The 24,629-nt window shown below is 46.0% G+C and overlaps 1 protein-coding gene across 1 annotated transcript in view; it reads right to left on the bottom strand.

Annotated features, from left to right (window-relative positions):
* PDE6A (phosphodiesterase 6A) overlaps positions 1-24,629 on the bottom strand; it is a 272,026-nt gene that overhangs the window by 65,613 nt on the left and 181,784 nt on the right. Inside the window, exons 8-16 of the mRNA XM_078650645.1 lie at positions 17,584-17,631; positions 17,131-17,280; positions 16,006-16,149; positions 11,407-11,472; positions 9,903-10,049; positions 7,609-7,716; positions 6,472-6,581; positions 6,207-6,294; positions 3,002-3,102 (exon numbers count right to left, since the gene is read on the bottom strand). Of these exons, the coding sequence (XP_078506771.1) occupies positions 3,002-3,102; positions 6,207-6,294; positions 6,472-6,581; positions 7,609-7,716; positions 9,903-10,049; positions 11,407-11,472; positions 16,006-16,149; positions 17,131-17,280; positions 17,584-17,631 (962 nt within the window). The remainder of the gene's footprint in view (positions 1-3,001; positions 3,103-6,206; positions 6,295-6,471; positions 6,582-7,608; positions 7,717-9,902; positions 10,050-11,406; positions 11,473-16,005; positions 16,150-17,130; positions 17,281-17,583; positions 17,632-24,629) is intronic.

The raw sequence follows: 24,629 nt of genomic DNA, 5'->3' as shown, positions 1-24,629 counted from the left end.
CCAATCACAATACAGGATGGTTTTCAGATAATAGCAACGCTTCTGCTGTGACGGATCTCATCGAGTGTGGGCCTTGATCTACTATAACTCCTTTGAAGAGGGGTGATTCTTTACAGCTGTGGCCATAAACTACATCTGCAGGGCTAGCTGATACCCTAGGACCAGCCTGGACAATCGGACACAGAGGAAAAGGAGTGTCAGAGGGTGCGGTAGTGAATAGGGCGAAAGGGAGGTGTCGGGCGGCCACAGGGTGTGATTCTCAGGGAAGAGCAGCGCAGATGGGGGGAGGTTTATTACCCATGCATAAGACAGAGAGCGAGGGTGACCACTGCCTGGGGGAGATGCTTGCGAGGGTGGGGAGCCATGCTAAGGATCGACAGCGTGCACAGAGTGGGTCTGGTCAAGGCATCTAAAATGGCTGCCGTGCACGACAAAAGTGTGGCATTTGAAAAAAGACAAGATGGCGCAGACAATGTTTTTCAACACTTCCTGATTTCCTTCGAATCGAACGTTAACAGACGTTGGGGCATATTACCAAAGTTAAGCGATATTTATCCCTAACGATGCTTAGCAACGATTTTTTTACCGTCAGAAATTATCGCAGATAAACCTTGCTATTATCAAGGTTTATCGCAAATACGATAAAAAACGACCGCAATGCATTAATATCGCTGAAAACTCAGCGATATTCATGCATTACCGAGCTAATGCTCTTAGCCATGTTATCCACCTCCCATTGGATAACATGGCTAAGAACTGCTCAGGGCAGGTGCTAGCTTTTGGAGATATTCGCGCTTATCTCGAATATTTCCAAAAGTTGATAATAGGAGATAGCGATGTTAGCGACTGTTTCCAGTCGCTAACATCTTGGCATGCCCACTTTGCATGTCATTAGTGATAAATATCACTCACATGCAAAGTGGGGCCCAAGATGGTCGCTATCTCCTACTAGCCGTCGCTAACTGGTGTTAGCAACAGCTAGGTAATACAGATATAATGTTATCTCCGCAAAGCGGAGCGCTGTTACAGATATATATCTTGTTTTTGAACGTTAATTTCTCAAAATGCACTGAAGCACATATATTGAGACCTAGCAAAGGCACATCGGGCTACCAGTCCCTAATATTTTACCAAGTTTCGTGCAAATCCATTCAGCCGTTCGATTATTATTATTATTTTTTTTTTTTGCCCCGCGGGGCCCTTTTAAAACCTCCACATCAAACCTAGGGGGTCAGCGAGGATCTACTATGCCCCCTTATGGTCATTTGCCCCTTCGCTTTGGCCTCCTCTTGTCTCTCGATCCTACCGAGAGACAAGATGGCGGCCGCTACGGACTGTTTGGAATGTTTACAGACACCGGAGAGCCAATCAGCTTCGCTTCGCAAAGCTCCGTAACGCGAAAAGTACGCGAAGCGGTGCGCTGTTACAGATATATATCTTTTTTTGAACGTTAATTTCTCAAAATCCACTGGAGCACATATATTGAGATCTAGCAAAGGCACATCGGGCTACCAGTCCCTACAATTTTGCCAAGTTTCGTGCAAATCCATTCAGCTGTTCGATTATTATTATTATTTATTTTTTTTGCCCCGCGGGGCCCTTTTAAAACCTCCACATCAAACCTAAACGGTCAGGGAGGATCTACTATGCCCCCTTATGGTCATTTGCCCCTTCGGTTTGGCCTCCGCTTGTCTCTCGATCCTACCGAGAGACAAGATGGCGGCCGCTACGGACTGTTTGGAATGTTTACAGACGCCGGAGAACCAATCAGCTTCGCTTCACAAAGCTCCGTTGCGCGAAAAGTACGCGTACTGGAGCGCTGCCCGGTCCGCTGTTACAGATATATATCTTTTTTTAAACGTTAATTTCTCAAAATCCACTGGAGCACATATATTGAGACCTACAAAAGGCACATCGGGCTACCAGTCCCTACAATTTTGCCAAGTTTCGTGCAAATCCATTCAGCCGTTCGGGCTAAAAGTGAGGCCAACCGCCCTATGGAAAACTCAATGTTAAAAACACGTTTTGGGACCCCCCTTTTTTCTCGGCCCCCCCTTGACGAACCCCCCCCAAATTTTCAAGGGCTCAGAGGACCATTGCCGATCCACGGCTGTATTGACACTATATGGAAAATAGATGTGATAATACACAAACTCCCACCCACATGCACGCACATCCACCTATTTGTAGGGTGATTACGCAATATGAGGTGTTGATAATGTGTAGATAGACATATATGTATATATGTATATATTGACCATTACAAGATGGCGCGTATTTGGGAGGAGTGCAGTCCTCTGTTGATATCAACTGAGAGGCAGTACCTATGTATGGAATTACCTATTTAAAATGCACCGGTTTCTCTATGTGTAAACACACTGACGAAGGCCTAGTGCTGAAACGCGTCTGTGGCGTACTTGTAGTTAATAAACTACCGTGTGAGCAAGATACCCCCGAGTGCTGTCGTTTCTTTCCCGGGATCCTGGGATGGTAAAGAGCGCAATATATATATATATATATATATATATATGTTTGTATTAATTTTTGAAAATAATGATCATTGTTATCTTTTTTAGAAACATTATAAAATATATTTTAGTTGTACTATATGTTTTATTATTTAATGTAACTGATGTTTATCATTTTAATTTATTTATATATATATATATATATATTATATTAAAAAATCGATATTTTATACAACTTTATTAGTGACTATATTTTTGTCAATATTTTTATAATTTTAAGTGTAGGAAGTCGATATTTTTGACATCGATATATGTTTGACTCAATATTTTCAAAAGTAGATATTTTGGTAGTCGATATTTTGTCAGTGACTTATCTCAAAATTACATCTGCCCTGAAAAAGTTATCATTTGCAGTGTTCTGTTGATTAGCGAGTCGGGAAGATATTCCTCCACATTGAACTTTTTAAAAGTTGTAATCGTACCTACTGAAGAATAAACAACCATCCCACATTGCACTTCAAAAGTGGACTTACTTGAAATAGAGGGCCAAGTCTGTGGCGATGATGGCGATGTCCATCATGTGGATGGCATGTTCGTACTGCCGTCGGTTGAGATTTTGGTAGATGTTAATGCTCTGTAGAGTGAAACAAGCAGAGAAAAATCTGATATCAACCCCCTTCAGCAGTGGACGATACCTCCAACCGAAGCCAATTCAGAGGAATGTTAACCCCAGTCCACAAAACAACATCTCCCATCCGGATCTTTGTTATCTCAGCGAAAAAGGAAGTGTGTGGACATAAGTGTCAGGGGGGTAACACATGCCCCTGCAGCCCTGCGGTGCAGGGGGGCCCCAAGTCTTCAGGAGCCCCTAATCCTTCTGAGGGTCCCATTCCGCTTAAAGCCACAATATCTTTGTGAGATATGGGAGACTCAGGGGGCAGTGCTTAATTTGAGCCAGTGGTTTCCAGTGCCAGGCATTGGCATTTAATTGACAACACCAGCTCTTAGGCTGATCTGGCACATGGTGGTGCTGTTTATTTAATTTAAAGACAAGCACAATAACAGTTGTTTGTCAATTCAATATACCTAAAAATAATGACTAACACCTGCCCTTGAGGTATTTTTATAACTTTGGGGGATGGAATATTCTGAATTGCCACAATTTAAGGAGTGTAAATGTTAGTGTTGGGTTGGTACTCTCATTGGCAGCACTGACAGCGGCAATTAGTGGGGTAAACTGTGGAGGCCTCCTGTCAAGGGCCACAGCACTTATTTTTCACAAATTAAGCACTGCTCAGGGGCTTTTTTCAAATTCTGTAGGAGGCCCCATTATTTTACGGTATGCTACTGATCAGTGCTGGGATTGATTCGGAATGAATCACCCAAAATAGGATCCTGATGTTGCATCTGCCTGCGGATGCTGTCTACAAAGAGGAGGCGAGAAGAGCAACGGATTCAGAAAGGGTGGGGACTTGTGGTACTCTTCACTGTCCCCATTTATATCAATTCTGGTCTGATTTTTTTTCGAGGATTAATCAATGTCTAGCTTTATTAGTTCACATTATTCCTACTATCAAATTTGTTTTTTTGGGTGTTCAATAGAGGCCTAACATTTGTCTAAATACCAACAATATTTCTGTGCAGTGGCTATTGCAGTGGTCAGGTCTGTAATTTTAAAAAAATGGAAGTCGAATAAGATACAGTTGATTCAGCAATAGCAAGAAAAGATCGTTAAGACATATATATGAGAGAAAGTATATGCCGAGCAGATAGGGTCGCTTAGAAGATTTGTAGCCATTTGGTCAGGGTTTTTCAATAATGCATTTTAAAATGTTCACAGTTATTTATACCCTCAATGTGTTATGAGCGTAGAATATTATCTATGTGGTATTGGATTATTTGCATTTTATTTTCAGAGTATAAATAATTTGCTGCTATCGATATATTATTACCTGACTTTATACTGTTAGCATTTTATTTCTATAGCATTAGCACTTTATTGATGTATTCATGAACAGATGGTTTTATTGATCATATGTTGTGATGCTTCTTAAGTAATCGATATTTCTGGTGTTTCAATTTTAGCACTGTATTGATATTGTATCAGCACTTTTCTGATGGATCTTTCGATCCAGCAAGGATAGCACCTTAGTCCAATTGCACTAGCACTTCATACTTATAATTATGAACTAATTATTAGCTTGGACATAAGCTGCTGAGTCTTGTTTTTTTTAATATCTCCTGACGCAGTATTAGCACTTTATTGTCATCACACTTTAATTTTTACTTACGTATGCAGGAATTGATCATTATACTGATATAAAATGTATTATGCAATTGAGCTGCTTTTTTAATCTTTTTTTAATCCACTCAATAAAAAATAAAACATTTAAAAAAGAATAATTTTGACAGATTACATATCCTGATAATTATAGTGTGTTCAAGTGCTGTATAATCCAGGTAGGTCATATGTTTAACTCTACAATAAAAAAAGTTTCAGAGCTGCTCAAGAACCTCTGTGTTTCTGAGCTGCTCAAGAGCCAATAAGCCAATACGTCTCATTGGGGACTTGTTTCCACAGAGACAGTCATTGTTCAAAGGTCTTCTTCTCTTCCATCTAGTTCTTCTCACATGCTGTGTCAGACATATTCACAACATTTACACCCCATTGACTGGAGGGTCACATACACCAACTTGAACGGCTACAACCACTTTATATGTGGTGGGCCTATGTGCACTAATAGGGACAGATTCACAGATTTTACCTACAGGTTGGCGTCATATCCACCATCATGGGCTGTGTCACCAAATATATGTGCACATGTTGTTTCCTTCTAGACACATGGACAACCACACCCACTCTAACTGCTGGTGGGGGGCGATCACCTGACCCAATGTAACAGCTTCCTCATTTAAAGCTCTGATGAGGCTAGCAAGCACAAGCTGCCTTGGTTACAGCCATTTTATATTTTATGAGGTGGTAAGGGTCACATGACAAAACAGAGGCAGGTGCATCAATTATATGTGCAGGAGGCAGGTGTCAGATTCAATAATAAAGACAGAAGCACCTGTTTATTTACTGGTTGGGTATGCTCATGTCGGGAGTTGTTCATCCACGTTCTAATGTGGTTACTGACAACCCTGGCGACAGCTGCACTCATTATACATGCTGGGTGATTGAATGGGACAGCAGAGACAGCTCTGTCCATTTCATCTGCTGGTGGCATTGGCTCATTGGCCAAATGAATTTGCTACACTGGATCAAGGCAAAGTAAAGTTTGCAGTGGGTATGTGGGCAGAGGCCAGTTCCAGTATCAACTGGAGGTCTCTTTGACACCAATTCTAGTCACAATCTGGTGTGGATCAAGGTTGGGAGAAAGTGACATGCACTAAAGAAGATACACCAATTGTCAGTAGGTAGAAGGGAGGCGTGATTGAGGGACAGAGACACTGGGTCCTTTTTTTAGGATGAGGCATTCTGATGACTGGTAGCAAACTGTGTTGTTTGATATATTAGAAGTTGCTGAAAGAAGTTGTTAGCAAGTAGTCAAGTGGAAAGGCGTACATGGTGAAAATAAATAATGTATCCAAGGAAAGTGCAGTGACAAACTGAGATGCAAATTGAGGATATTCAGAATTAAACCAGGTCTCAGGCTTAAGTCTACCTATTAGCCTTAACTTCAAACAGGAAGCTTTAGAGCATTTGCAGAATTAAAGCTTGTAAACAAAGCTTCCTACCTCATCTTTGAGCAGGGTTTTGCTGAATTCCAAGTGGTGTCTTTCTAAGATGGAAGATCCATGGAGTTTGGCGAGTGGGTGTGCTGATCTGAAAAGATACAAGTGATGAGAATAGAAATCAGGAATTATTTCATAGAACCACTGGAAGACAAGGATAGAAGAGACAGACTTGTCTATCAAATTAGGCCTTTAAGAACATCTTACAATTTCGGGCCAGGCCAATCTGCCTTTGCATGTGCAACAGTAGCTCTCTGGGCATACTCACTTCATCTGGTACAGGTTATTGGTGCCACGGTGGTCGATGTCATGGCAGAATGCTGCTGTCACCATTGCCATGGCCTCCAGGTCTGTGTAGTACCGCTTCAGTTTACCTGTCTGGGAGGCAAAGAAACAGAAAGAGACTCATGTGAGCGTACATCATGGGGCAGATTTACAAGGAAAGTGACTCAGTGCGTGCCGCAAGGCATTTGGCTGCACTGCACTGAGTCACTTTCAAAGCACAGGGAGGCAACATATTTACAACAATATGTCACATCTCTGTGCTTCCCCCTGCGTTGGCGCACAAACTGCTGCCATGCGCCAGCACAGGCACCCTTGCACCATGGTGCAAGACTGTCTGCATCGTGAGGAGACAGTTTATGTGCAGGAAGGTTCCCTTCCTGCACATAAACAATCAGAAATGGCGTTTTTCCAACTCCTATGCATTAGCACACATAGAACTTGCAAAATATCATTGTTTTACTTATTGTTTACGTGCAAGAAGGGATACCTTCGTGTACATAAACAATCACCAGAGGTGGTTTCCTCTTTCTATGTGTGCTGCAGAATGCAGCACGCATAGAAAGAGGAAAAAACCGAGGAGAAAATAATACATTTCACCTCATTGCGCCTCCCTATGCCTCCCCTGGGGAGACATAGCATTCAGACGCATTTCCAGATTTACGATTTCTCGGAAATCTGGAAATGTGTCAGGTTCATTGGGTGTTGCGTGGGAACACCCACAGCAACAGCAACACCCATGGAACGCCCCTTTCACACAAAGTGCTGAGTGCAAAGGGGCTATATTTACAAGAACAGGAAAAGTCACGCAGGGTGTCTTTTCCTGTCCTTGTAAATATGAAGCACTAAAATGCACCACTGGTGCGTCACAAAAAATGATACACCGGTGGCGCAGGGGCTTGTAAATCTGCCCCCTAGAGTCTTGACAGGTAGTCTTTGATGGATATAAAGACATGCTTCCTAATGACTCATCTCAAGTGCAAGTGCCTGCAATAGCTTCCAGCATGCAGTGAAAATCTCTTGATAGCTGTATAGATCAGTCAAACTATGGTTTAATGTAATCACTGACTCGGTGCTGAACATCAGCTGAAATGCCACAACAATTTGTTTTTGTGCCTCATACCATAAGCAGGGTGAACATGGTCTGCCCAACGTTGAAACCATGGCGCCAGTTGTGGTACGTGATCTTGCGATAGCCTTTGCTGATTGAGTACAGGAAGCGCACAAGGACCTGTGAAACAACAACAGAAAAGATCAGGCTAGTGAAAGAAAAACCTGCCAGAAACAGTGAATGAGGGAGAAATAGACAATAAGCAACCTGCCAAGCACAATAGACCATATCAGTACCTGTGATACATTCCCAGACCAAGAAAAAGCCAACACAGATAGTCCTCTTTGACTGGGTCAATGTAGGTAACACAATCACTAATTAATCATGGCTGTAAAATGTCCATTTTGGATGTGGCAAGATGGAGGAGATCCACGTGGTACAAATATTGGTCACTAGCTCATTACAAGGTTAAACATCTTTCCTCTTTCGATCAGCATGCTTCTCTAATACCAAAAGTAGAGGATCGATCAGCAGGAGATATTGACCTGATAAACTGTGGATCTTCACAAAGAGAACCTTCAATTATTTGGTTCTGTCTCTTCCTTGCCATGGGCTTTATCTGTGATTTGTCTTTGTTTTGATCAATCCCCAAGAAATCTGTGAATTAATTAGAATCTACCATGTCGCAGGCTTTGTCACGGAATGGCTCTACCAAATCTTGAGTTTCATCTGAGGTTAGATCAGATTCTCAAAGGCCACATGCCTTGTCTCTAATGAGATCAGAACCTATGAGAAAACTGGGCGTATCTGTTAAGAAATAAAAATCAACAAGAACCAGGCATTTTCTGTTATTGGATTAGTCTCTCTCAGGTCCTGGGTCCTGTATATAGATCAGATTCTACCAGGACACAGGCCTGATCTGTGATTGATTCACAATGAGCCTTGTTTGTGGCTGAAACAAAATCTACCATGTCATGGGTCCTGCCTGTGACTGGATCAGAAACAGCCATGTGATAGTCTTTATTAGGAGAGAAAAAGTTATGTCTGTGGTTGGACAATACTCCTTCAGGCTATGTACCTTGGCAGAGATTGCCTTAGAATCTACCAGGTCCTGGCCCTGTCTGTGAACGACCGTAAATGTTTACAAGGCCATTATCATTTTCACTGGATCATACTATACTTGAAAAAAGGCATTGCTGTTGATTTGCCTGAATTATACAAGCCACATACTTTGTTGAACTCAAAGGATTGTGCTGCATCCCACAGGCATGCCTCACCTGGTGGATTCTGACTGAGTGAGAGAGAAACAGTTTTTGAAGATTCATTGACTTCATGGGACACCCTCAAATGCCTTTTGTGAAAGCAATTCAGGCAGGCCAGAAGCCCTTTTAGCCAATTGTATAGCCCTCTCTGGACCTATCTGACGGGGTAGCCAATCAGACTAACTGATCTGTGCCTTCTTGAAGATAAAAAAAAATGATTGCAGCTGATGGCCAAAGGGATAGGGTTCTGATCTGGAATGATAAGAGCGGCTGAACACATTGGCTGAACTGTCCCATGGCTTTTCTGGACTGTCCGGTGGGCTGCTTCCCCTTGAATGTGATGGCACTCATTGACACATGCAAAAAGAACAATTTATGGAAGGAATGAGAAACAATGTCCAACTCTCACCCCCAGCCTAAATCCATTGTTTTTTGGTCACCACGCCCCCTCAGTTCGGACCCAGCCACATGCAAATCAATTTTGACCGTGCTCCCCATGGGAACAGTCCAGCCCGAACTACCATGCCAGGTCCTCCCTGGACCAGAACAGGCATCCTCGGACAGGTTTTCTGGGTATCACCCCCTCATCAGCCAAAACAACTTGAATCCAGTGGCATGGCAAGCACGGGTCCACGTCTGGGCATCCCCGTCCCTCTTGGGGTGACAAATGCAAAAGGAACAATTGATGGACGGAATGCTGAAAATTTTCAAACACTCAACCCCAATCAGAGATCCAGGCATAAATCCATTGTTCTCTGGTCACCACACCACTCCAGTTTAGACCCAGCCATATGCAAATCAGTCTTGACCCTGCCCCCCATGGGAACAGTCCAGCTCCAACTGACACAGCCTGCTCCAACTGTACCAAACTTTTTCACAGTAGAATGCTTTTCCTCCCATTGCACCACACTCTCAGATTATTTTGTCTACTCTCACTAAATTATGCCTTCACTCACTAAAACACAATCTTCCATGTGCCCTTGATTTATCCTAGTAAGCAAAACAGTACTTAATTTAAATAGATGATAACAAAAGAAGTAGATTGTATTGGAGGTTGACTACTGTAACCAATGGACAAGGTTGATACAAGCAAGCAATGCCTACCTCCTGCGGTATGTGGAATTTGTCCACCACTTGCAGCTCATAGTACATCTGAATAGCGCACTTCACCAGATGCAGCTCAGTCACTGGTAGATCACTGAAGTGAAACTCGTAGATCTCAGCCTCCTCTGGATCCGGGAGCTCTTGTTGCTGTTAGAGCAAAGGAGAAAGTAGGTATCAAATATGGTAGCCAATTGAAAGTGGGCAATGAGTCATTAGAGGAAATAGGTGATGCACTCAGAACCCCAAACCTTACTGGAACTTGGTGGAACACTAATTATGTGAGCTAGAGCGTCGCCACATGAGATAATACGGTGCAGGCAAGTTTGGGATCAGATGTGATCCCTACAAATATCTGTAATGCTGTGATTTGATTTGAGTTTTTTTTTAAAGCGCAAACAATTACCCAGAGGCTTCTCAGCGCTAGAGGAACAAGGAAAACAATGATCTCAGTTTGGGTATAGCAAAGGACCATGTTTTTATTAGCTTGAGGAAGCTCCAAAGACAGGGAGCAGATTTTATCTCTAAGGGAAGGCGATTCCAGTTTTTAATTGTGCAGAGCATAAAGCTCCTGCCTCCTCAGGAGGCAAGCTTGGATGGTGGCACAATTAAATTCCTAGCTGACCTAAGAGTCCTGTTAGGGATGTACCATCTGTTTTTTGTTTTTTTCTGAAGAAGGTGGGACCTTGTACCAGAAGCGCTTTATAAGCAATACACAGCGTTTAAAAATGAACCATTTGGTGCACAGATACCCAATGAAGGCTCACCCAGGCACGTGGAACCTGTGGAGTTTACGCTAAAACACTTAAATGGGTTTCTTCAAGCAATCTCACGCTTTGGGGAAAAGAACACAGCTAAGCAAACCCATGCCTGTTGCTGCTACACTATCAGTGCCCCAGAGTAACGCAAACAGGCTATGAGCGCAAAGCAATGGTCCTAGAGGTCAGCTGTCTGCCTTGGTGCTTCCTGCACCCACCCTTTTGAATAGCTGTGAACCACTAGAGTTATTTGCAAATATGTATCTCTTGCCCTTTCTAGGATCTTGGGTTCTGCCAGAATTTGACTACAGACCATAGTGGGACTGCCCAAGAGAAGAAAAGAGTTATTTCAAGCAGCATAGTTGGCCTGGTGCAAGGAAGCCAAGTGATTAGCAAGTGACTGGCTCTGGCTTCTATCAAAGTATCCTAATCGCTCTATAGGTTATTGCACTCTTATCCAGAAGCACTCAGCATTACAGGAATATCCTAAACACGAAAAGATTTGAAATACCTTCATTTTTCCTGGCTTCAATAAGGAAATTGCAGTTTTCAGCCCATTTCATCAGCACAAAAAGGCAATTGTTTTTGGTATACTTTACGTATTATATTGCTTTGGTACAGAGGAATTTGATTTTTATCAGATAACTGGTGTTTCCTTAACCAAATATGAGTTTGAACCAAGCCCAGCATTTTGTGAGGACAAATTAAAAGAATGCACTCAGCGTCATTCGCAGAAGTTTTGTACTCACCAGGATTTCAAAGAGCTCTTCTTCCTCGCAGGCATCTGGCTCCCGCCCATACACCTCTCTGGTTTTCTGAGGAAAAGAAACTAAGAAATAACCCTTATCCATGTTTACGCCAGGCTACGCATCAGTATGTCTTTTGGTCATGTGTGAGCTGATTGTGGTAGATCATGGTCACCCCAGTATGGATCCCTGTATTCACTTGAACAAAGTCTGGGATTTGCACAGGATCTACCTCTGAGTACCTCCAGCAGTATAGAGACTTCACCTATTCAGGCAGTCATTTTGGGCGGCACAGGACTTTACATCAACCTCGTCAACCATTTGTCGATCATTCTTGCAAACGTCATGGGTAAACACCAGCCACCTGTCTTGGATTTGCTGTAACATACAGATGCTACACCTCAGCCACAGGCTAAATCTTAATAAAGCCTATAGATGGGAAGGTGTGGCAGCAGCCATGGCGCCTCACTCCAGAGCACAGGGCTCATGGTTGGGTTATCGGCTCCCGTGGCAGTTCAGCTCAGCACCATGTGACTCTAGGCAATAGCTCACTTAACCTCCCCAATGGCATCCAGTGCCTTGAGAACCTTAGTGGTGAGTAGCTTGAACTTTACAAATACTGTATTGATTGATTGGATTGACTGAAGGTGTCATTTCAATTAGCTTCACAGCACCTTCTTAAAGTTGCCACGAATGGTACGGAAAATGTGATGTTTATAGAGCGCATTCATACCCAAGGTGGTCCTAGCACAATCTAGTCAAATCCAGAGGTGAGTACCCAGGAGGAGGAAAGGAAAATCAATATTTCGGCAACAGCTGGGTCTTAAGTCTCTTTCGAAATGTAAAGTGGTTGAATTCAGGTTCTTAAACCGATTGGTAGGGCATTGTAGAAGCGTGGCTCAATGTGGAGAAGCGTGGCTCAATGGTTAGAGTGGCAGACCCTGATGCAGAGGTCTGGCCCGGGACCAGGGTTCAATTCCCACCTCGGCGGCTCTTGGACTCAATCTCCCCGGACATGATAATTCTCGCCTCGGTGCCAAGTCTAATCATGGGCCCCACTCTGTGACTCTGGGCAATAGCTTGCTTAATCCCCACAATGGCCCCAGCAGCGCTTGGATGCCTGGCTTCACCTTGGGGGTGCCCAGGAGTGGACATTTCACATGGAAAAGCCAGGAAGGGTTCCACAGTGGTATGAGGCAGCGCCGGGACGCCCTGTCGCGTGGGCAGCTGTGCGCTTTACAAATGCAACACATTTACATTCCATTCCTTTGTGGCTTGGGTGATATAGAAGCAGCTGCCTGCGCCACAATTTTTCAAACTCGGGACTCTTGCTAATGTGCAGTAGAAAGCAGTGGCTTTGTGGTGGACAATATCGGTCGAGCACACCCTCCTACACCACCACCCATTCCTGCAGTGGACATTGGAAGTCCCCATCTAAAGAGATCCTCCTTCTCAAGGGAGTTGTAGCTCACACCAAGCCATCAGTGTGATGGGAGGTTGAATCCTATGATGAAGCATGCCACCTAAGGGTAGGGGAGGGTTTGCGTTCTAAACCGATACCGGCTCTCTCTAGCAACAGAAATATCTCCCTATCCTCCGGGCCGGCAGCATCTTGAGACGCGGGGGACAGATCTGAGTAGTTGTTGTGTGTTGTAATCAGAATAAGAGTTAGTAATCGCTGATCTCTATAAAACTCATTGACCGTTTTTGTGTTCTTGGTCAAGTACTGCCCACAATGGCTCGCCACAGATAGCTTTAGAAGCCCTGCCTAGAGCTGCAGGCGAGGGGTCGTAGGAGCAGGGGTACACATCACATCCTTACTTCACCCTACTATTCTTACATAGCTCTCTATTAGTCTTACTGAAGCTGCGAGTATCCATCTCAAGCAGCCAGCCACATATTTTCTCCCTTTTTCTGTACAAACTGGTTCCCTGCTAACTAACAAATGCCTGCTTATTTGATGTCCCCCTGTAGTCAAATCTTCCAACCTTCAATGAATGTAATGTCATGACTTTAGGCTCGTTCCCCTTTAATGACATATTTTAATGACATATTTTTTATGAATGATACGTGAAAAAGAACATAGATGTGGGCGAATGGCCTCGTCCAGGAGTAAAATATCTTCTCTCTTTTCAACGTGTGCTTTAATGAAGGATACTGCATGATGTGCTTTGTAACCCACGGCGTGGCTTCTGCACTCTTGTTCAGCTTGTTGCTACACGCAGGACCCTTCCTTGGCGTGTACCCCTATGAGTTACCAATAGTACTTGGCCCTTGTATAATTTTTGGCAGCCCAATGCAAAGTCACCCACTTATACACTTCACACCCCATTTTGTGTACCCCAAGGCTCTCCAGATCCGTTTGTCGTATTTTTGGCACATGCTGTATATTATGAGCCTGCTCAGTGTTTTGTCAACAGCAAAAATGCAAACAGTGAGCATCCCATTCCCCTCTGTACCATTCATAAATACGTTAACACTCCAGGTCATTCGTCACAGCACTCAGACACTCTAGGGCTTATTTATGAGCCCCCTTGCAGCACATTTCCACCGCTGGAGCATCAGTTTTATGACACCCCGGTGGCGCAGTGTGCAGACCCATATTAAAAGGTCATGCAAAGCCACTTTGCATGGCTTTTCATGGCCTCATAATTATGGAGTAAGGCAAAGCAACACAAGCCGCAGCCTTGCCTTACTCTGTGTCAAAGAGGCGTTCCAGGGGTGTTGCGGTGGGTGTTCCTCCGCAACACTCATGGACATTGATGTTTTCCCAGATTTACAATATCTCGTAAACCTGGGCAGCACAAATAACTTGCGCCTCGCTAGAGCAGGCGTAACAAGGAGAAATGTTTACATTTCTCCTTGTTTTGTCCTCTTTCCACGTGTGCTGCATTCTGCAACTCACATAGAATGAGAAAAATGCCACTCAGAATGGTGCCCCCTCCAGCAAAAAAAGAATCCTGCCAACAACACAGGCACTTTTACCATAGTGCAAGGGTGCCTGCATTGGCGCACGGCTGCAAAGTGTGCGCTGGTAGAAAGGAAAGGAATGCACTGTATCTTGTAAATAAGGTGCATTCCTGCCCTTCCTAATTGGCATAGGGCAGCGCAGTAAGAAACCTTGAGGCGCTGCCTTATGCCAATTTCTTATAAATAAGCCCCTCTGTCTTTAATTCCTATATTCTATATTCTATATTAATATATTCTATATTCAACTCAACTGCAGCAAGACCGAAATCTTACTATTCGGCAAGGCCAAGACCTTCTGGTCTCAGGACTGGTGGCCTCTTGATTTAGGGCCTTGCCCCGAGCCTAAAGAAACTGTAAGAGATCTAGAGATCATGCTTGACGGGGATCTTTCCATGAAGGTTCACGTATACCAGGTCACTGGGACTTGTTTTGGTATCCTGCGACAACTGGCAATATCTTTAAATGGCTCCCAATTGAAGCTAGAAAGCCGCTGGTCCAGGGACTGATTGTCAGTAGGCTCGATTATGGAAATGCCATGTTTGCATCCATTAATGAGAATCTGCCGACAAAACTACAAACTATTCAGAACGCGGCGGCAAGACTAGTGCTGGGCCTGCCTCCTAGGTCTGCCTCTAAACCTATTCTTAAGAAACTGCACTGGCTTCCCGTGCGCCAAAGATGTCATTTCAAATTCTTGAGTTTAACTCATAAACTCCTCCATGGTATTGGCCCTTCCTATCTAACAGAAAAATTAGCATGGTATACCCCGGCTAGAGCTCTTCGCTCCAGTTCTAAGTTCCTGCTGTCCCAGCCCAGAGTACGGACGTCTAGGCACGGATGCCGGTCCTTCTCATATGTGGCTCCCCAGCTATGGAATAAGTTACCTACTCATCTCCTGTCCCTATCTAATTATCTGGAGTTTCAAAGGGGATTGAAAGCGTGGCTTTTCCCGAAATAAGGTCTCCTCGTATGTATCTCCACTCTGGTAGGTCAATGCCTTTTTTTCTGCAGAGCGCCTTGAGACCTCTTTTGGTGATAAGTGCGCTATATAAAAGCATTTGACATTGACATTGACATTCTGATGACATTCAATCAGCGGTTAATATATTTTAACATCTGACCCTATAACTATTTGTTGTGATTACCGAGTAACAGTATAGTGGCAGACAGAATACGTGAACGGAAATGGAGAGGCACACTGAAGAGGAGAGACATTTGAAGACAGAGCGGAAACAGAGCATAGGAAAAGGAAGGAAAAAAGGAAGCTAGAGTAACAAGAGGATTGAAGGAAAATAAAGAAATTATTGAATGAAAACAAATAACTGGCAATGGTAATACTAGTGTGAAAAAGGTGAAGTTCTCAGTACCCATTCCATGCCCTTGCCATCTAATGTTGAATACTTCCCCACTGACAGACTCGTCAACTTTCAGACATCAGATTGTATCTAACAAATTGCTGATTCCGCTATGACCTAGAAGCCCTGTGTGTCCCTACCCTTATGCCTCCTGCATAATCATCTGGCATGTTGTACCGTGCTGCAGTACCATTGCATATGCACAGGAAGCTGAAAGGAGTAATAAAATTCAACATGTGTTTTGTGTTTAGAAATGTTCACCAATAGGAGACCATACCAGTATGATCTGCAGTTCATCGTTGGAGCACTTCACGTGGTAGTTCACCATATCCTCGAAAATATCCTTCCTGTTTTCAAGCTTATTCATTTTGTCGTAAGTGTCTGTATTCAGCACCGACCAGCCCAGGAACTGCGTAAGAGACTATGGAACAACAGCATGTTAGCTTCAGGTGCTCACACATACTCATGTCAAGTCATCAACTGTTAATTCAATATTCAGATTTCTATTCTTGGTCTTCTCATATCCAACCACCTTGCAACTCCCAGTCAAATTTAATCACTGGGCCACCTCACCTACTACTGCCTAGTAGTTGGCATTTTCACGCAATATTTGTTTATTTTTTTAGATGAGTGCAATGCTACCAATACAATATTATCTCCATGTCCCGCGGCTCAAGTACCGGATTACCACCAGCCACACAGACCTGCTTGACCAGCAGTACATTTCCACTGAAGCTATCACTACCCGCAGCGGACGCATTTCGAGTTTCCAAACTCATAAACGTCAAAAATATCGTCCTACAAAAATACTGACTCCATAATATCAACTAGCACTGTCTTGTGAAGGCAAGTATTTATAGGTAAGTACATTTACTTTTCTTAACTTCACATGTCTGTACCTTGAAGATATATAACGTCAATGTACATACATTTGAAACTAAGATTGGTATATCTATGCTTCCTTATATTTTACTTACCTTCACGATATAGTGGTAGCCCATATACTGGAGTTAATATTTTTGTACAATGATGTACAATGATATAAAAAATGTGATGTTATGTTGTTATAGCTACGTCATTCACATTATTCTTATACATCTTACCTCAAGTAACTCTGTATAATTACACCAATCAGCATACCTGAAGCAGGCAAGACTTGAAGTCATGTTAAAATCCATTGTATGTGGATCTGAGCCAAACTTACCGAGGATTCTTTCTAGATTTTCAGTGTTGAATTTACAGTTAATCATATTTAGGTTAACTGTGTGTGTGCCATCAAGAAAAGCGTGTATGGAGCTCAATACACCAGCACGTCCCATGACTTCTCTGTAGCATCCAATATGCTAACTACCAGCTGGCTTCAACAACCCCCCAAACAGGACGGTGCTTCAGCAACACGCACCTCCATGATAATCTCGTCCATTTCATCGAAGGGCTTCCCGTCCTTCCTGTTGTAGAACGTGGCCACCCCAACTATTTCCTCCTTCTTGTTGACAATGGGCATGGAGAGGACATTCTTGATTACCCACCCACTGTCGTCCACTGGTCCTTTCTATGAAAGATAAGACAGGAGTTAGTGTGAACCAAGGTGCAATGTACCACCAGAGGAGAATCATCCATTGGTGGGAACAGAAATTCAGCAGGTTCCTCCTTTGATTGCATTGCTTGGCAGCACAGTTAATCAGCAGATTGTGGCTTTAGAATTGCTGACTTTGGGGTGGGGGGCATTCAGCAGAGTTGTGCAGAGAAGGGAGTCTATCAGAAGCAATTCTGAAACAAGACAGGCAGTAGTAATACCTGGTGAAGGAAGAAGAGGTGACCAGTCATCTGGAAGGCGTAATCTTAAAGAATTTACCTGAAACTGAAAGTATTCATCTGCTGGGGTATTCATAATATTACAAATCTGTAAAAATAAAAATGTACAATTACTATTTTCTTAATGGCTCTAGGTTCAAAATATACCTGTTCTTGTATATTCGGGGTGTTAAGAGGGGAAAGCAATTTGATCTTTGCTTCCTTCCATTAGTATTAAGTTAGCGCAGAGGTCTTCAAACTTTTTTGCTCGGAGCCCTCCTAGCAAAATGCTTTGACGTAGGGCCCCCGTGCAAAACTTTATGGCAGGGATTGGGGGAGCAGGAAGGGCAGGACTGAGCATAGCAGCTGTAGCTCATAATCCACACTAAGGTACTAATTTAAGTGTTGGTTCCAAGGCTACTCCTTCGCAATGGCAACAGATTATCCTTACTGCCAACATAATGGTTCATCCACTCAAGAATTGTGGGTAGAGGATAGGTTTGGATAAAGAGGTGACTACTCCATCACCACCATAGCCAAATCTCTCTGATGGCCCGAAGGAGTAAGGGCCATTGTAGAAATGGCTATATGTCCATCCACCCAATCAGGATGGGAAGATGCAGCCATTGTTTTACTGTTCTTCACCTCTAGGCAAACCCCCTGGTGGTGAAGGGCAATACAATGATAATAATGCTCCCCTCGTCATGGGAGATGACTTTAATGGTGAGGGAAGCATTACATTTTTTATTTTCAAAAAGAAAATCATGCTTCGGGATTTTATTTTTGAAAATTTTAAAAAACTGTTTGGTGCAGGGCTACGTTACACTCATGCAATGTGAACCAAACAGTAAAATGCTATGTCAGGAACTGCTGTGACTGTGGTTCCAGCCACTGCATTATAAATGGCCCCCTGCTTGGTGGTCATTTATAAATTTGGGAAACGCCCCCTCCGCCAGGGTGACGGGGTAATTAATTCTGTCACCTTAGCTGAACAACAGGGTGTCAGCCAAATAATAAATCAGGCTCTAAATGAGAGACTTATAAAACAGTGAAAGCATCAAACAAAAACAGTAATTGATCCAAAAATACTGCTCTCCCTAACTGAGATGTTATGAGTCCCTCGCAATATTGCACCCCAAATGCAACTACACCTGATGCACTAATGATAACTGCAGCCCTGAGCAGCAGGATATCTCCTCTCCATCTTTCTTCCCTTCCCCATCATGCCTGACCATCACTCCAGTCTCGAAAGAGACTATTTGTCCTTTTCAGTAAATATCCCACATTTGTACTACCTTTTTGCACCAAGGGTGTGCCAGAAAGGAAAATAATCCCCATGCAGTCGTAACTGTGATGCAGTGAGCCCCTCAAACCCATCAGCCTTAATTCCGCTGCACCTGCTTCACTATTAAAAGCTACTGCCTTCCAAGGCACAGTGTCTTCTCTGACCTTTGTTAAAAAACATGAGCTACCATCTTGCCACATCCCTCTCCCTGCTCTGTGTATGCTGTCTGTCTAAGGCACAAGCTATCGTCTCTCCACAGCTTCAATTTTACCCTCTCTTCAGCCATGGCTTTGAGGCTCAAAGTAAAACAGGCGCAGCAAGTGTGCACGGGGCCCAAATGCAAGCAAGGAAGGATAGTAAAACAGTCATAATTGGGATTTAGTAGGCCTCTTATACTACATCAACCATTTATGCGAGCGCAAACGGTGCGATATGCAAAAATCGTCCGTTTGCGCCCGCAAAAAGGGCATTTGCGATGCATCAAGGTTCAAGGCACTCGCAATTTGAGACTTCACAATTATTTGCGATTTCTTAAATTGCGATTGCATTTAAGGAATCGCAATTTGAGATTCCTTAAATGCAATGCAAGAACCACTTTAGAATAGCGATTTCGCTATTAAGGGGCGCAAATTACCATGAAGTTGAACTTGATGGTAATTTGCTAAATACTTTGAAAAATGCACTTTAGTGCATTTTTCAAAGTTTCATGTTGCGCACACACATGCCCTTGGGGCATGTGTGTGTGTGCAACATGGGTGCATATCACTGTTTCAGGGGTGCAACAGGGTGTCATTTTGACACCTTGTACCCTTGAAATTGCATGGCAATTTGCGAGTACCTATTGGTACCTCTGGTGGTCTGCTGACCCCAGCAAACCATTATCCATGTCATTGCATGCAGACAATTTGTGACCTACCACATGAGTATTAATTACCTAGACAGAAATAAGACTGTAAGAACTGGGACCACCAGTTCTCCGTGGGGTAGCATGGCTCGAGCAGGAAGGCAGCCAGGGGCTAGCGTGTAAAGCAGCTACCTAACACACACATCCAATGAAACACACAGTGGCGCAATAATGGAGACCACACCAGTAGTTGTATTTGAAAAATCAAGATCTTTTATATAGGCTTTCAATTAGAGCAATGCATTGGTAATTCATTAGCATTTCAGGTAAGCATTTCATTAGGCAGTTGCAGAAAGACTTATCATTAAAATAATAATCAGCTCATCTAAGCAGTGAAACATTAAATAACCCCGCCTGTCGCATCAGACTCTTCGGCAGGCAAAGGGGGTACATCATAATCTGGAGGATCCTACAAGAAGCGACTATAGCATTGCATTAAAGTAACACATTAAACCTCTCATAGACGCTTTCTAAATTGTGCTTCATAGAAAGTAATAAAACATTTCAGCAAGTACTTTTCAGTATAACGGAGAACTTCAAAGTACACAGCCTTTAGTAACCTTCCACAAGCTTCTCTTCTTGTGAATACAGAACGGTTTGCGACCCAGATCAGATCATCAGAATACTATGGAAGTCCACCCCTGCAAGAACATTCAGTACAGTGAAGTGACTCTCCATCCCATTAATAGGCTTGTAAATATGGTGCACTATGAACATTTCAGGCTGGATACATGTATGCAAAACGATATGACGGGGAAAGTGTCTATCCCCAGACCTCCAAACTCTTGAGGCACATTAACAGGGGGGCCAACGGGCCCAGTCTCAGTTCACCCCGGGGGAGGGGCGACCTCGGGCCTCTCCCGGCCTACCGCCCTCCTCCCCGGTAGTTACCTGGTGTTCTTCGGCCCTCCGGGGCCCTTGCGCAGACTCTGGGGCCAGAGGAGGAACTCCAGCGCTTCCGGGCCTCACCCGACCCTGTACGGTGTGGGGGCAGTTCAGGAGCCCCGGCGCCGGGGCGAGGCTGGATCAGGGTTTGGGGGCAAACGGAGGGGGCTCTCAGGCTCCACGGCCCCCTCCGCGACGATCCTGGGCTTCCCCTGAATGTAGGCAGAGGCCAATCGCTGCGCGGCTCAGGCGGGGGCGCGGCCTATGACGCGGCTCGCGTCCCCCGTCACGTGATGAGGGGAGGCTGACTTCGGGCCTAGCGCGGCCCGGAGATTACGATGCGGCGGCCCTCTCCTGACACTGGGGGCCACCGAGGGGGGGATCAATGGCGCGTCCCTTCACCGGAGCACAGGGGCAGCCGAAGGAGGATGGTTTCCGGCCCAGCGCGGCCTCTCAGGGTTTCCGGCGGCCCTCTCCTGGCATACGGGGGCCGCTGAGGGGGAGTTCCCGCGACCTCTGAGGAGATTCCTCGACGCCTCAGGAGGGCGCAGACGGCTCCGGGCCGTGGCGGTGAGTGGGGGGATGCTAGCGCCTCGTGGAGGCAGTGCCCAGGCACCGCAGCGCTCGCTCGTGGGGCAAATCATACGGCTCAGGAGAGCGCTTGGTGCAGGGCAGCCCAGCGCTTTGGGGGAGATGCTTCTCGGCGCTGTGCAGGGCCACAGTATACAGCGCTTGGCCAAATAAACAGCAGACAGTGCTGGCAGGTTGAGTAGCCAAACAGTTCAGTCCTGGGGGGGAGACAAGTGGGGCAAGGTGGGCCCACTGCAGGCAGGGGGGTGCGCAGGGCAGCACAGTCCAGTACCTGGTCGATCACCCAACAGTCTCTAGTCACAGGAAAGCAGTTTTCTTGGCGCTTGGATGATTCTGCGCCCTTAGTTACTTGTTTCTTGAAGTGGAGGGGGGGGGTGAGTTGAAGGCTTGAAGAGTTTCTCCTTAGTCACTGCAGATGGACCCTGGGGTTCCCTACCACTGGGCCAAATCAGGGGGCTAGTTTAGGGCACCTCACCCACCTTAAGAGGCAGCACCTAAATCCTGTCACTCCCAGTAGCATAGGTTCCTCACTAGGCCCTCCCGCCTAAAACTCCTGCGTGGGTTCCCCAGGTCAGTGATGCCCCAACTGACTAGAAAAAGTTCCCTCCCTTGCTTATATATGCCCAGGTCAGGTGACCACTCTCTAAGGCGGGAAAAGTCAGGTCCGCCTTCCTTCTGGAAGGTTCCAGGAGCTTCCCCTCTCTAACTATGGACAGGGGCTGGGTGGCTGGTGTTGCAACATTGTATGGGGGCCCAGCCTGCTCCTGGCAACTAGGGTGCTACACTAAAAAGACCACGCTGCAGTAGCAGGGGCCAGTGGCAGCCATGTTGGAAGTAGAGAGCACCTGCACCCTAACACAGTTTAGCTATGAAAAGGTGCCCGAAGACCTAAGGGCCAACAAAAAGTAGGTGAAAAAAATGAGGCGAGGGCAAAAAATCACAGGGAAAGACCACCCTAAGGCTGACAGGTCTAACATGCGTTCCCCCCAGCTGAAAGTGGGGAGAGCTACCCAACCTCCAGGGAGTTCTCGTCACTAAGGCGGAAAAACCGGGAGAGACCGTCAGCATTGGCGTGGTCAGCTCCGGGCGGATGTTCCACCCTAAAGTCCATCCCCTGTAGGGAAATGGACCACCTTAGCAACTTGGGATTTTCGCCTCTCATTTGCATGAGCCAGCGAAGGGGTCGGTGGTCGGTTTGAACCAGGAAGTGAGAGCCAAAAAGGTATGGCCTCAACTTCTTCAAAGCCCAGACCATAGCGAAGGCTTCTCGCTCGATGGTACTCCACTGCCGTTCGCGAGGGAGGAGTCTTCTGGAGATGAAGGCCACAGGTTGGTCTTGGCCATCATCGTTGAGTTGCGACAGCACGGCGCCTATGCCATGCTCTGAGGCATCTGTCTGCATGATGAATTCTTTTTGGAAGTCCGGAGTGGCCAGCACCGGAGCGGTGCACATCGGGCGCTTCAGTGTTTCAAATGCCTCCTGGCAAGCAGCCATCCTGATGACCTTACGTGGCTGCTTTTTGGGCGTCAACTCGGTCAAGGGGGCCACGATGGTACCATACCCCTTGATGAATCTGCGGTAATAGCCCGTGAGGCCGAGGAAAGCTCGGACCTCAGTCTGAGTTTTGGGGGGCTCCCAGGCCATGATGGTCTCAATTTTGGCCTGGAGGGGTTGCACCTTACCTCCGCCCACCTAGTGTCCCAGGTACACGACAGATCCCTGTCCAATCTGGCACTTGCTAGCCTTGATGGTCAAGCCAGCACATTGTAACGCCCGCAGCACCTCCTGGAGATGCTGCAGATGGTCCTCCCAGGTGCTACTGAAGACAGCTATGTCATCCAGGTAAGCTGCTGAGAAGGACTCCAGGCCAGATAACACCTGGTTCACCAACCACTGGAAGGTGGCCGGAGCATTCTTGAGCCCGAAGGGCATCACTCGAAATTGGAAGTGGCCCTAGGGGGTGGAGAATGTTGTCTTCTCCTTTGCTCCATCGGCCATGGCAATCTGCCAGTACCCTGATGTCAAGTCGATGGTGCTAAGGTACTTGGCTGCTCCCAGCCGGTCAATCAGCTCGTCCGCCCGTGGTATCGGGTGAGCATCTGTCTTGGTGACAGAATTCAACCCCCGATAATCCACACAGAACCGAAGTTCTGGTGTGGTGCCAGGTGGAGCTGCTTTCGGAACCAGCACAACCGGACTAGCCCACGGGCTGCTGGAGGGTTCGATCACTCCCAACTCCAGCATCTTGGTCACCTCACCCTGGATGCTGTTCTTTACTTTATCGGACAGCCGGTAAGACTTGGTTTTCACTGGCGGACTGTCCCCTGTGTCCACATCATGGGTACACAGGTGTGTAATTCCAGGCGTGAGGGAGAACAATGAGGCGTGCTGCGCCAAAACCTGGTGGCAGTCCCTCTGTTGTTCTGGGGTCAAGGATGGGGAGAGGACAACTCCCTCCACTGAACCGTCCTTCTCCTGAGCCGCTAGAAGGTCAGGAAGAGGCTCACTTTCCTCCTCCTTGCTCCCATCCGTCACCATGAGGAGAGCCAGCTCCGATCGCTCATGATGAGGCTTCAGGCGGTTGACGTGGAGCACCCGGTGGGGCTGTCGGGGGGTCTTCAAGTCCACGACATAGGTGGTCTGGCCTCTACGCTCCACAATTTCGTACGGACCAGTCCACCGGTCCTGGAGGGCACTAAGCTCCCCAGGCTCCATGACCCACACCTTTTGTCCAGCGTCCAACTCCACCGTCCGAGCGTTGTGGTCATACCACTCCTTCATGACGGCTTGGCTAGCCTCCAGATTGTCTGAGGCTTCCTTCCACAGCTTGGCCATCTGACTGCGGAATGCCAGCATGTAGCTGACAACATCACGGGGAAGCTTCTTCGACGTCTTCTCCCAACCCTCCTTGACCAGACTGAGGGGTCCCCTCATGGGATGGCCATAGAGCAATTCGAAGGGGCTGAACCCGACTCCCTTCTGGGGTACCTCGCGGTACGAGAACAGCAAGCAAGGGAGGAGGATGTCCCATTTCCGCCTCAGGTCTTCTGGCAGACTCCGGATCATCCCCTTCAAGGTCTTGTTGAAGCGCTCTACAAGCCCGTTAGTCTGGGGGTTGTAAGGAGTGGAGAACCGATAGGTCACTCCGCACTCCTTCCACATGGCCTGCATGTAGGCCGACATGAAATTTGTGCCCCTGTCCGACACCACGACCTTGGGGAATCCCACTCGGGTAAATATCCCCATCAGGGCCCGCGCCACTACAGGTGCAGTAACGGTCCTCAGAGGGATGGCCTCCGGGTACCGAGTGGCGTGGTCCACCAACACCAGAATAAACCGATGTCCCGCAGAGGTCGGAGGGTCCAACGGCCCAACCATGTCTATACCGACCCGCTCGAAAGGGGTCCCGACCACTGGGAGTGGTTCCAATGGGGCCTTCAA

The sequence above is a fragment of the Lissotriton helveticus genome, chromosome 7 (assembly GCF_964261635.1).
Source record: "Lissotriton helveticus chromosome 7, aLisHel1.1, whole genome shotgun sequence".
Classification (NCBI taxonomy): domain Eukaryota; kingdom Metazoa; phylum Chordata; class Amphibia; order Caudata; family Salamandridae; genus Lissotriton; species Lissotriton helveticus.
This window is presented reverse-complemented; position numbering and strand designations above follow the sequence as displayed.